General features: G+C 38.8%; 1 protein-coding gene across 2 annotated transcripts in view; it reads right to left on the bottom strand.

The window, feature by feature from the left end:
* Positions 1-13,773, bottom strand: part of SGTB (small glutamine rich tetratricopeptide repeat containing beta) — an 84,928-nt gene that overhangs the window by 37,615 nt on the left and 33,540 nt on the right. For both annotated transcript variants that reach the window (XM_027863557.1, XM_027863556.1), the window contains exon 5: positions 868-967. In XM_027863557.1, coding sequence (XP_027719358.1) covers positions 868-967 — 100 coding nt within the window. The remainder of the gene's footprint in view (positions 1-867; positions 968-13,773) is intronic.

The raw sequence follows: 13,773 nt of genomic DNA, 5'->3' as shown, positions 1-13,773 counted from the left end.
TTTGTATCTGTTCATCTGAGCCTCCAAATGATAGTAGCCAGCTGGCTGAGAAAGAAATGGCATGGGGGAGCTGGCAGGACAACTGTCTATCGAGATATTTATAGATATTTGAGCTAGGAAAGCCTCACCTAAAAGACTGGAAGCCATCCTCAAGCTTTATTCAATACCAGTTTAAACATAAGAATAAAATATTCTAATTACTGTAAATTAAATACTCTTCTCTTACTGGACTCCTTTGGGGGAAAGGTACTATTTTAAATGCAAGAGTACTATTATTATAGATTCCAGATTTAATGAGAGCTGAATGAATGTCAAGCGTGGAAAGATTCTTGGCTATACTTAACATCACACTGCCAGACACATAACAGTCCTGGATTCCTAATCTCATTATAAATAATAAGCTTATCTGGGCCAGCCGACCTCTCTTAAATTTTCAAATAGGGGCCATAGGCTATTCATAATTAAAACTATTTCTTGCCTCTTTAATATTGAGATTTTTGGGCTATACCAAAGGGGCAGAATTTCCTGTATTAAGTATTATCTGATCCCAGGGATTGCATAGCTTTTTTTAAAATAAAAATTCCACAGGCTGAACTAAGAAACTAAGCTAGAGGTCTTTGGACTTGAACACAGGAAATGGAGCCTGGAGCCTTTAAAGCCCAGCTTCAGGAAAGCATTAGCCATCCCGGATTGCTGATGCTTTCTTCACTGCTCTGCCCCTGCAACCCAAAAGCTCACCTCTGTTAGATAATGTCAACAAGTACAGGAGACTTGAAAAGTTTCTGATTCATAGGTCAACTTTCTCTTCCATAGTTTTATATCCAAAGTTTAGAGTTTTAAACTGCTTGCAATAAAATGCCTCTTTACCTGTTGCAATAATAAACTGCATTATTTGGATCCAGTTCTATGGCCTGTGTATAGCAGCCCACTGCAGCACCATAGTTTTCCTCCTTCATGTGGTTATTACCTAAAAAATGGAGTTAACAATGTCACAAAATCGATACAAAATGCTGAAAGGAAATAATTCAATGTCTGAAAGACTCATATTAAACATCCTGCCCACAGTGACTCAAAGGTGCTGTTCAATCTTTCTAGAGATAAATTGTGATGAACAACAAGAAGGATTTATGTGGTCCTTTAATGTTTATCTCCTTTGAACGTTACAACAACCCTTGAAGGTTGTTACTGCTATTATCATCCCCATTTTACAGATGAGGAAACAGAGGCTAAGAGGGGTCAAATGACTTTCCCAAGGTTAGATAACTAGGAAGTATTTGAGGTATGAATCAAACTCAGGTCTTCCTCTTCACATTTATATAGCATTTAAAGCAGGGATTCTTAAACTTTTTTTGTTATCATGGATCCCTTTGACAGCCTAGTGAAACCTCTGAAACTTTTCTCAGAAAAGTGTTTTTAAATAATTGAAAGAAATGATAATTTTCAGTTAGAGGTTAGTGAAAATCAAGCTGACTTTTTTCCATTCAAAGTTCATGGATGCCCAGGAAATCCCAGTTTACAAACCCAAGTATCATAAAATACTTTACTTATATAGCCCTGATAAGGTAAGTATACTTTTCCTCATTTTATAACTAAAGAGGCAGAGGTTTTGAGAGGTCAGATGATCTGCCCAATAGTCACAAAACCAGATTTTGAACCCAGGCATCCCTCCTTCGAGTTCAATATTCTTTTTGCCACACTATATACCTTATCACATAATGTCACATATATAAAAAGCACTTTAACTTTTACCAAGTGCTTTCCAAAATAACATTAATCTTTAGCAACATTGATATCTCCAAAACATCTTTATATATATTATTGCATTTCAGCTTGACAGAACCCTGTGAGCTTGGCAGGGTGGTATTACTTTCCCTGTTTTACAAATGATGAAACTGAGGCTCAGAAAGGCTAAATGAGCTTCCCAGAGTCACACAGGACAATAAGTGGCATAGCTGGGAATAAGCCTGAGGTCTTCAACTACCCAATCTGTATTCTTTCCATTACATTGCTACTGAAAAATGTTGCCACATGTAAAGGAATTCACTGGAATCTTAAGAAATTAACATCTCTATCTATATGACATAGAATCCTTAACCTTTAAGTATAATCCAAGGTGGGGAGAAATTACTTAACAAACAGGGCTGGTTACAGACAAAATGTGGTATGTCCTCTTTTCTCTCAGTCTTTCCCAACTTCTATTCCAAGCTGCCAACCATCTCCTAAGAACCCCCAACTCTAGCTTTTCCCAAGCCATACTTACGCTCTGGATTCAGTCCCCTTACTACATCTTCTTCCCTATCAAAACTTACCTCTTCTAGTTCTTATTTTCTCTTTCTCTGCTAGGTAATATGATTGACTAATTCAGGATAAGGTATACTGGTTGATGAGTTATTAAGAAGAGTAGGCTGCCATCCCCACGGATTTTTGTTTTGTTTTAAATGGATCCTGCCTTGTGTGTTGAAAAAAAAAAAAAGATGATCCAAGTAGATTGCTAGGTATGTTCTTATCTCAGAATACATATTTTACTCATCTGCCTGTAATCAGGACCTCTAGTCAGCTCCTTATTTTCTGACAGAAGTATAACATATGAAAGTAACTTTTCTTCTTATACAGTTATTTTTTGTAAGAATATTTAATTTTTAACATGAGACTCCTGTCAATCAAGTGCCTTAACAATAAAGGATAAAACACAAATGATGGATTTGTTATGGCAATGTGTGGTTAGGATATTTTTAGGGGCTAGAGGATGTCATTGGGTGGCACTTCTTGAACCAAACCATCAGGCAACCACAACAGTATTAATTCAGATGGATTAATAAATGGCCGAAGTAGTCAGCACAGTAGTGAAATGAGTGTCCCTACTAGCAGAGCAATGTGTCCCACATCATTTAAGAAAACCAAGAGAAGGAAATCCAAACTTCTACCATATATAAATTAGGGGTCTATGTGTCTTAGGAGTAGGAGGAAGAATGGATGGGAAAGAAAAAGGACAGAAGATTTGTATTGCAAAATTTTCTTTAATTCATTTAAGTCAGAAAGCTCTCCTAATAGGTCTAATTGTTTGCTTATACATAATTATTCTAGGGAGCAGAGAAAGTACAAAATCTTATAGTCATAATGTTTAATACAACAGTAATTAAGGAAAAAATGAACATTAACTATCTCTGAAATTATAACCTAAGTTAAGGAAAGGAGATTTAATTCACCAAAAAAAATTTGATTTGCAGACAACCCCTTAGGATCACATGCAGGATATAATGTAAGGGACATTTGTCCTTGGGTCAGCTGGCAGGAGGAAATAATAGGGAACTCTCCCTAAGCTCACTCAAGCTCTTCTGAGGAAAAAAGGTGTTATAGTTAAGTTAATAACATATAACTATATGTTACAGTTAAGTTAGAAAATAAGGAGTTGACTAGAGGTCCTGATTACAGGCAGATGAGCAAAATATGCATTCTGAGATAAGAACATACCTAACAATCTACTTGGAACATCTTTTTTTTTCTTTTCAACACACATGGCACGATCCATTTAAAACAAAACAAAATGAAAATCCATGGAGATGATGGCCTGCTCTTCTCTGAATCCACAGCATGGAAAATGAAGGAAAAAGGCAATGTAGTGAGTTGATTCAAGTTTCCCTGCTCTTTATCAAAATAGAGTCTTCCTACATGGAATCTGCTCAGTGTAATAAATGGGTTGTTGCAGAGGGAATGGAGACATTTCAGAAAGTAAAAAACAAAACTTCCAAATGGCAGGTGGATTTGGAGTTAGAGTCAGTCAGTCAGTCAATGAGCAGTTTTTAAGGATTTATTATGTGCCAGGCACTGTGTTAAGGGCTGGGGATACGAAAAAAGGCAAAAATCCAGTCCTTGTGCTCAATGAGCTCACATTTTAATGGGAGAGACATATTAGTATCTAAATATGTACAAGATACACACAGAATTAGAGGATATGGGTTTGAATACTGGGTCTGTCACTAATGATGGTAAGGTAAATTGCTTCATTTCTCTGGGCCTCAATTTCCTCATCTGTAGAAAGGGTTGAACTGGATGTCACCAGAGGTCCCCTCTACATTAAAATTTATAATCCTGTAATCATCTATATGCCATCCTAATGGGGGCTATAGAAAGGAAAAGGTAACACAGCATATGGTTCATTACCAAGCCATGTCATTTACAATCAAAATTAGCCCCAAAAATCACACAATCAAATATAAAGTTCACTGAACCCACTCTGAAACATGACCAAGCCTGTGTTTGATGTTTGGAAATGCTATTACTACATTTTAGGGGTGGATGGGATAAATCATGTCAACAACTCAATGTGTTCCAATTATCATTCCAACTTATTAGAACCTTCTTATTAGATCTTATTAGATACATAATTTCAATATGTATATTTCTTTCAGTGGTAAAGAACCAAACTACCCACATTTTCTTGTGTCCTGTTCAACTCTTGTTTACATAGTTTCATTAAATCTCCAAAGAGAAACTAACCAATACATATGGGGCCTTCTTTGAGGTCTTTTAACATTTGACAGGGACCAATGCAGTAACTGGGCTCTCTCGCCACCTGCTATGTCTTCCTTTTGCTAAATAGCTCAGATCCCCTTTTATTTTTCTGCATATCATTCAGACCAAGTCTTGCACCAATTTGCCATTGGCAATGTGCAGAGCCAACACTGTCTTTTGATTTTACTTCTTTGTATGGTAGAATTCCATTATTTGCCATCATAATGTATCACCACATAAATACTGGTGTTAAAAGACTGATTTGTGCAACAGGGGATTATTGAAAGCATATGGTAGTCTTTCAAAGGCAAGTCAACCTGATTTTCTCTGTCCATTGAACCTATGGACACAGATCACTGTCCATCTATCAGACTATTTTAAGATATATTCACTGATAGTCTAACATGACTTGTGTACTCACCTGCATAGCACAGTCTAGAAAAAAGTCATTCTTTACTCATTGTGTTTTGCCTGTGAGGAACACTTGTGTGGTAGTGGACCTCACTGAAGAAGTTCTGTAGTTGTCTGATACTTGATATAATCACTATAATGTTAGGAACATCTGGAAGGCCTCAAAATCATAGATTTTCACTCTTCCATTTGGACTCCATTACTCAACATTTCCCATGAGAATAGTAAAAACCTGTGGCAAGCACATGTCTCCCTGTTTTATACTTCACTTGGCAATGATGATATGTAGTGTATTGAATAATGTACGTCATGAATTACTTCATTAAGGAATCTTACATGGACTTAAAATATACATGAGAGATACTTTGTTGGAGGAAAATCTTAAAGGTTGAATTTTGCTTTATCAAGTCACTTTTTAAAAAATGAAACAACAAAAATCAAATTTTGGAGCAGCAGAGCCAACAAAAAGTCAATGTGAGACATTTTTCTGGCCTGAGGAAACTTAAGAGGTAGGCAGGAGATGTCTGTAACACCAGGGTGGAGGTAGGGTAGAAGTCTATCCAGAGCCCACACACTTTGAGGTAGCAGCAACAGTGGCCACAGCAGCAGCAGCAGCTTCAGATGCTCTCAACCCAGAGACAGTAAGGAAGCCAGACAAATGATCAGAAAGAGATTACAGGGGAACCTTTGCTGGCACTGGGTATAGCTGGTGCTGCCTGGCTACTCTATTACCCATATATAGTTGGATCACAGTTACAAGGGGAGAGGAGCACTGGTGGTCAGTCACAAGGGGGCAGGAGCCCTGATTGCAGTTCTAAGACAAAGAAGAGCAATTACATATGCAGCTTCAAATGATTAGAGGCCCTTCCTTGGTAAAGACCTGAGCACAGACTAGGAGAGAAGTGACCACACCTCTCTCTGCATCACACCACCTTGGAAACAACAAAAACTTGCAGACTTCCCAGAACTAGCTCTGAAAACAACAGAATGAAAAAGCATGTCAGAAGGTGCCAACAATGTAAAAACATCTACAACCAAAGCCTCAAAGAAAAATGCTGGTTGAACCCAAACCCAACAAGAATTCCTGAAAGAATAAAGAAAGAGATAAGAGTGGTAGAGAAAAAATTGAGGAAAGAAATAAGAGTGATCCAAGAAAAAATATGAAAAGAAAATTAATAGTTTGGTAAAAAAGGCACAAAAAAGTACTGAAGAAAATAACTCCTTAAAAACAGAACTGACTTCATAGTAAAAGAGTTACAAAAATTCACAGAAGAAAAAAACTCCTTTAAAAGCAGAATTGGCCTGAGTCTGGCTATGAGGTGGATTTGATACTGCATGTTTGGAAAACTGAATTATCTGAATCCAAACAGAGCTAAGGATGTTTTATCCTCTCAAAGTTGGGCCCTATATCTAGTCCCTGCTTTATATCTGGACCCTGCAGTCTTTTCTGTCAGATTTGTGTCTTCCAGACTACAGGCCATTTACCTACAGTCGGTAGCAAACAGTGGATAACAGCCAATGTCTCCCCATCATTCCTTGGATGCAGTCTGTGCTTGGTTCCAGTCAACCTCCTCTTTGGGACCCCCTCAAGGCAGGGACAGCTCTAAGCCCCTTGCCAGCAGGAAGCAGTTTCAGAAGATGAGACCTTCACCCTTACCCCAAAAGAATTGTGGTCCCACTTGTTTGAGGGGGGAATGATGAGGATGGGATCTAGACCTCAAAAGGGAATAACCCTGGACTTTCCCACATGGCCAAATCTCTGGTGTTCCCCTGAGGCTATAATCCCATCAACTGGCCTTTCATTGTGGAGCTCCCTGTGGCCCCAGACCACTTCTCCATTCTCCCTTGGCCTTGTGGTCCAGGTCCCTGGAATTCCATTACCTCATAGACTACTTAGCCACTCCTAGATCCCTCCCATAGTCTTTCCGTATATAAAATCCATCTTGTCTCGATTAAGGTGCTTAGATTCTTATACTCTAGCCATGGGTTTAGATTCTTAAAATCTAGCCACTGCTCAGATTCTTATAATCTAGCCAATAGTTCACTAATGTTCAGACTCCTTAAGAGTCTGCCCAATATGACGGATGTTCTAATAAACCTTGTCTTTGACTGAAAGAAGGCTTGGGTCGAATTCTTTGGGCAGAACCCATGTGTTGTGATTGTGGGGTCCCAGCACCCCTAAACCCCTAAACCTCAACAAAGTGACTTGCCCAGGGTCACATAACTATTAAGTGTCTGAGGCCAGATTAGAATTTGTGAAGACAAGTCTTCCTGACTGCAGGCCCAGAGTCTCATCTATTACAGTGTCACCTAGTTATTCCAAGGTGTGAGTACCAAGTTTGATTCAATCTTTCAAGATAATGAGACTTTCCAGTGATGATGTTACTGGGTCAAAGATATCCAAAAGAAGGTTAACCTGTGGCAAATAATGGAAAAGATGTGGCCATTCACCAAATTCTCCCTCCTCCTCATGGCTTTTCCCCAGTGCTAAAGACCTTGGTATTGAGAACTTTCTTTGCTGGGTCTCAGCAGCTCTAGAAGCTGAGAATTTGGGGGTTGCAAATGCAGAGGCCAGACCAGAAGCAGGGTCATAGCTTGAATGGTCCTGCTCTTCCTTGGGCCCCTTCCACTGGCATCTGATGGAAGGTAGTGGTCATCCGGCCCACCTGACTGACACAGGCCCCTTTCTATCTTTCCCTCAGGGGCCTTGGCTGCTCTGGCTAAGCTAGCCTGCCTGCTTACCTGGTGGTGGTGATGCAGTCTAGGGTTGCTGGGGACTCTGAAATGTCAGGGCACAGGGCAGCATCCGCCTAGAAAGAATTCAGGCACTCAAACCTTCTTCCAGTCAAAGTGGTAAGGTTATTGTAAGGCCAATAGTATGGGCTAGATTCCTAGCGATTCTGCAACTCAATGGGGGTGAGTCTGACACTTATATACAAAAAAGGGACAGTAAAAATATCTGGATGGGATTAAAGAGTGGTAAATAGCCTGGGGTGGGCTAGGTGCAATAGTGAAAGGAGTATTAAGTAGTGTGGGGTGGGCCAGATGTCTTGGGCCAGGTGCCAGTGATCTGGGCTGCTGAAATGTGTGAGAAAATTCAGGGCCTGGGTTGCTTTCAAAGACATGGTCTTTTCCTTTTGGGGGTCCAGGTCCCATCACCCCATCAATGGGAAAGCCAAGGACTAAGCTTATAGAACTGCATAGGGTTTCAAGATTGCTCCCACGTTCCCCATGTTTGGAAGTCCCACACTGTTCCTGTAAAGGTGTACTCATCCTACTGAATATGTATATAGCTACAGTAAGATGAAGAAGTTCAAGGTTAGGGAAGTGGGGAAGAAGTATGTCTCGAGATCACATACATACAGCTAGGTGGCTCAGTGGATAGAGTGCCAGATCTGGAGTCTGGAAGACCTAAGTTTAAATTCGGCCTGAGACACTAGTTGTGTGACCCTGGGCAAGTCACTCAACCTGTCCTCCTTACTTTCCTCTTCTGTAAAGAGGATAATAATGGCAGGATAATAACAGGGGATAACTTGCTGTGAGGATCAAATGAAACAATTTTAAAGTACTTAGCATAGTTCCTAGCATAAAGTAGGTGCTATATAAATGTGAGATACTATTAATAATTAAAGTGCCTTTATTATATTATGAACCAAGTATGTCCTATATGGAGGGCTCTGTTTATTAGAGAATCTCTAATCTTTTAAAATTCTTAACAGATTCAATAATGAGCATATGTTTAAATGCAAATGCCTCCACTAAAGATTCTCCTGCTGACCTTTGGCTCATTTTATTCTAGTATTTCACTTTCAAATCCTATTTTCCTAGCTGACAGGGATAATATCTTACAGGCTAGAGAGCCACCCTTGGGCAAATGAAGCCTGGGATTGAGGCTGGTTGTGACTCTGGCAACTCTAAGAATTTAAGCTGCTGACCAGGAGCTCTTCTGCCTTGGAGAAGAAACTACTTTAGGAATTCTCCACAACGAAATTGATGGAATCCTAATGAAGCTGCCCCCAGCCCCAACTTCCTAGCTTCCTTATGGGCCCCACTGAACCGAAGGCATGTCCTCATTTGACTACACAATCTGACTTTAACCACATCACAGGCTCCCAGACTCAATACAGCCACTGCCCCTAGCTAGTCACTGCTCCCAGATCCAATACACATATTTGAACAGGTGTGTCCTTGCACTCAAATACAATCACTTCATCTATTTTAGCCCAAGACAAGGTCACAATACCTAACTATTCATCTTGACCATACCGAACCACAATAGCTAGCCAATCAGAAAGCAGCACAACCAGGATGTCTGACCACCAAACCACAGAAGGGACTCCTCCCCCATTACCTAATCCCTTAATAAACCCCTCCTGCCTTTTTAATATTCATAATTTCTGTTGTGTAATCAGCATCATCACACTATGAAATTGCCTGTCTTGTCTTACTAAGTTGCTGGTTCTACTTGGAACTCAGCCTGTTGGAGGTGTCATTCCCAATAAATGCCTATACTTGGATAAAAAAAAATTTTTAATTTAAAAAAAATTTATAAATAAAAGCAGAATTAGCCAAATGAAAAAAGAGATACAAAAGCTTGCTAGAGAAAATAATTCCTTAAAAATTAGAATTAAGCAAGTGGAAGCTAGTGACTCCATGAGATAGCAAGAAACAATAAAACAAAGTCAAAAGAATAAAAAAAAAAGAAAGAAAATGTGAAATATTTTATCAAAAAAAAACTGACTTGGAAAATAGATTGAAGAAAAATAATTTAAGAATTATTGGACTACCTGAAAGCCATGGTCAAAGAAAGAGCCTAGACATCATATTTAAAGAAATTATCATGGAAAATTGCTCTAATATCTTAGATTCAGAGCGTAAAATAGAAATTGAAAGACTCTACCAATCACCTCCTGAGATTCCAAAATGAAAACTCTCAGAAACATTTAGCCAAATTATAGAACTCCTAGATGAAAGACAAAATACTTCAACCAGAAAGAAGCAATTCAAATACTGCAGAGGCAAAGTAAAGAACCAAACAGCTAGGTGGTGCAATAGATAGAGTGCTGGGCCTGGAGTCAGGAATATTCATCTTCCTGAATTCAAATCTGGCCTTAGACACTTACTAACTAGGTGATCCTGGTCAAGTCATTTAACCTTGTTTACCTCAGTTTCCTCATCTCTAAAATAAGTCGGAGAATGAAATGGCAAACCACTCTAGTGTCCTTGCCAAGAAAACCCCAAACTGGGTCATGAAGAATCAGATATGACTGAAACAACACAGTCAGGATTGCACAAGATTTAGCAGCTCCCACATTAGAGGAATGTTGAGCTTGGAATATGATATTCTTGAGGGCAAAAGAACTAGGATTACAATCAAGATCACCCACCCAGAAAAACCAAGTGTTCAGGGGGAAAAATGGATATTTAATGAAATAGAGGATTTCCAAACATTCCTGATGAAAAGACCAGAGCTGAGTAAAAATTTGACATTCAAATAGAAGACTCAAGAGAAGCATAAAAAAGTAAACATGAAAGAGTAATAATAAGGGACTCATAAAATTAAACTGTTGACATTCCTATAAGGGAAGATATACATGTAACTCCTAAGAACTTTATCATCTTTATAGCAGTTAAAAGGAATTTACATAGAGGGCATGGGTATGAGTCAATTATGTTAGAATGACCTCTAAAAAAATGAAGGAGTGAAAAAGAGAGATGCACTGGGATAAGGGGAAAGAGAGAAACAGAATGGGGAAATTTTTCTCATGTAAAAGAGGCATGCAAGAAAGAGCTTTTATAGTAGAGAGGAAAATGGGAGGGGATGGTGAACAATGTATGAACATCACTCTCACTGGAATTGGTTCAAAGTGGGAAGAAACTGCACATTCAGTTGTGTATAGAAATGTAAATTACCCAAAAGGAAAACAGAACATAAGAGAAGGGGGCAGGGAGGATGATAATGAGGGGGGTGGATTAAGGGAGGCACTAGTCAATAGACTTTTGAGGAGGGATGGGGGGAGAGAGGAAGGAAGGGAGGGAAGGAGAAAGGGAAACAGGAAGGGAAAGAGGAGGGAGGGAGGGAAGGAGAAAGGGAAGGAGGGAGAGAGAAGGAAGGAGGGAGGGAGACAGAAGGAGGGAGGGAGGGAGAGAGAAGAAGGGAAGAAGGGCGGGAGGGAGGGAGAGAGAGAGAGAGAAAGAGAGAAGCAGATGGAATGGATTAGAAACCAGAATCCAACAATATGTTGTTTACAAGAGACACAGTTGAAATAGAAAGACACACAGAGTTAAAATGAAGGACTGGTGCAGAATCTATTACACTTCAGCTGAAACAAAAATGGCAGGGGTAGCAATCATGATCTCAGACAAAGAAAAAGCAAAAAAAAAAAAATAGACCTAATTAAAAGAGATAATCAGGGAAATTACATTTTGCTAAAAGGTATTATAAACAATGAAGTAATATCAAAAAATTTTACAGAAAATATTTCTGATAAAGGCCTCATTTCTCAAATATATACTAAGCACAGAACTGAGTCAAATTTATAAAAATAAAAGCCATTCCCAATTGATAAATTATCAAAGGATTTGAACAGTTTTCAGAAGAAGAAATCAAAGCTATCCAGAGTTATGTGAAAAAATGCTTTACATCATTATTGATTACAGAAATGCAAATTAAAACAACTCTTAGGTACCACCTCACACCTATCAGAAATGACAAATGCTGGAGGAGATGAGAGAAAAATAAGTACACTAATGAACTGATGGTGGAGTAGTGAACTGGTTCAGCCATTCTGGAAAATAATTTGAAACTATGCCCAAAGGGCTATAAAACTATGCATAACCTTTGACCCAGAAATAACACTACTAGGTCTGTACCCCAAAGAGATCAAAGAAAACATAAAAGGACATATATGTACAAAAATATTTATAGCTGCTCTTTTTGTGGCGGCAAAGAATTGGATGTTGAGAGAATCCTCATCAATTGGGGAAAGGCTGAAGAAGTTGTCACATATGATTGTAATGGAGTACTATTGTGCTATAAGAAATGATGAAGGGGGTGTTTTCAGAAAAACGTGGCAAGACCTATGTGAACAGATGCAAAGTGAAGTGAGAAGAACTGGGAGATCATTATATTCGGTAGCAAAAATGTTATAATGATGATCAACTGTGAAAGGTCTTTCCAAAGGACACATAAAAAAATGCTACCCACTTCCAGAGATAGAACTGATGAACTCTGAGTGCAAACTGAAGTATAATTTTCTCACTTTTTTTTTTGCAATATGGTTAATATGGAAATATGTTTTACATAATTTCATATGTATAATTGATATATTGCTTGCTTTCTCAGTGGGGGGAGGGGATAGAAAGGAGGAAGAGAATTAGGAACTCAAAATTTGAAAAGAAATGAATGTTTAAAATGAATAAATAATTATTTTTAAGGAAAAAATAAATAAAACTCAAGTGCTGGGGGAAAAAAATGAAACAATAAATACAGTGAGACAATACTGTCCTCCATACCCTTTAGTCAACTGTGTTATTGTGAAGGTCAAAGCCAGCCTCTGTAGTAGCTATTAGGGACTAACTCTATGAATGTTTACTCCTGGACAAATGAAAAACCAAGTCCCTCATTCAGAATTTTAAATAAAATAGTTTCTTATTTCCTCTTGCTTGTGCTTTTTTTTGGTCTTGCTTATGCTTTATGAAAATCACCCCATCCAAAGCTTTTAGAGTACCCTGTTGTCAGTTTTTGAAAGTATAAAAACCAACATATTTGTTAGAAACAAACACTTGTGCTTTGAACCCTGGTTCTTAAAAGTAGTTGTTGTTCAGTCATTTTCAGTTGTGTCTGACTCATTATGATCCCATTTGGAGTTTTCCTGACAAAGGTACTAGAATGGCTTTCTAGGTTTTTTAGAAAGAAATGGAATAATTTCTTTCTCCAGCTCATTTTACAGATGAGGAAACTGAGGCAAATAGGATTAAGCAACTTGCCCAGGGACACATAGCTAGTGAGTATCTGAGGCTGGATATGAACTCATGAAGATGAGTCTTCCTCACTTCAGGCTCAGTACTCTATCCACTGCAATACATAGTTGCCCTAAAAGTGGTTAGCCTATGCCTTTAAGACTAACCTTAAAAGATGAGTAGAAAATGGATTAGAATCTCTCACAAGGAGTTGCAGCATATTTTCCATGAATCAGCACTTGGGACCAAGGCCAGGGGGAATAGAAGAAGCATACCCCAGGCTCCAAGGGAAACAGTCCGATTGTAAGAAGAGTAGTTCTGTCACTGCTGGTGATTTTCTGCACCAAATTACCTTTTTTTCCACAGTATAAACTGAAAAAGAGGCTGAAGTAGGCCTGAAAGTGGTTTGTTTTTTAACACACAGCATGTTCCCCAAATAAGTACTCTGCCTACCACAGGGAATCTGTTGATTCTCATTCACAGCTTAGGACATTAGGATCTGTTTCCCTGCAATAGGTAACCTTGGCGGGAACATCAGGCTTCTTCTCTACTCTCTTTTAAATGGGCCAAGCGATCTCTAACTCCTACTTGAATACCTGCCAGAAAGAGACAGAGGAGTATTTGTTACAGAGCTTCTCAGGGAATCTCAGTACTTCTTAGAGAACAGTTCCTCAAGACTACAAAAGAGCCTGCTCTAACACATAGGTGGCAGAGAACTTTCTGCTCCTAGACAATCAATACAACCCCCATTTTAGCACTCTACCCCATGAGAGTATCGGGCAAAAATTTATAGAATCATCAAAGCTCAGAGCAAAAAGAGCCCTTACAGATCATTTTATAGATAAAGAAACTGAGGCCCAGAGATATATACCCTGTGGAGGACCTTGG

The sequence above is a fragment of the Vombatus ursinus genome, unplaced genomic scaffold (genome assembly GCF_900497805.2).
Source record: "Vombatus ursinus unplaced genomic scaffold, bare-nosed wombat genome assembly UNPS02014772.1, whole genome shotgun sequence".
NCBI lineage: Eukaryota > Metazoa > Chordata > Mammalia > Diprotodontia > Vombatidae > Vombatus > Vombatus ursinus.
This window is presented reverse-complemented; position numbering and strand designations above follow the sequence as displayed.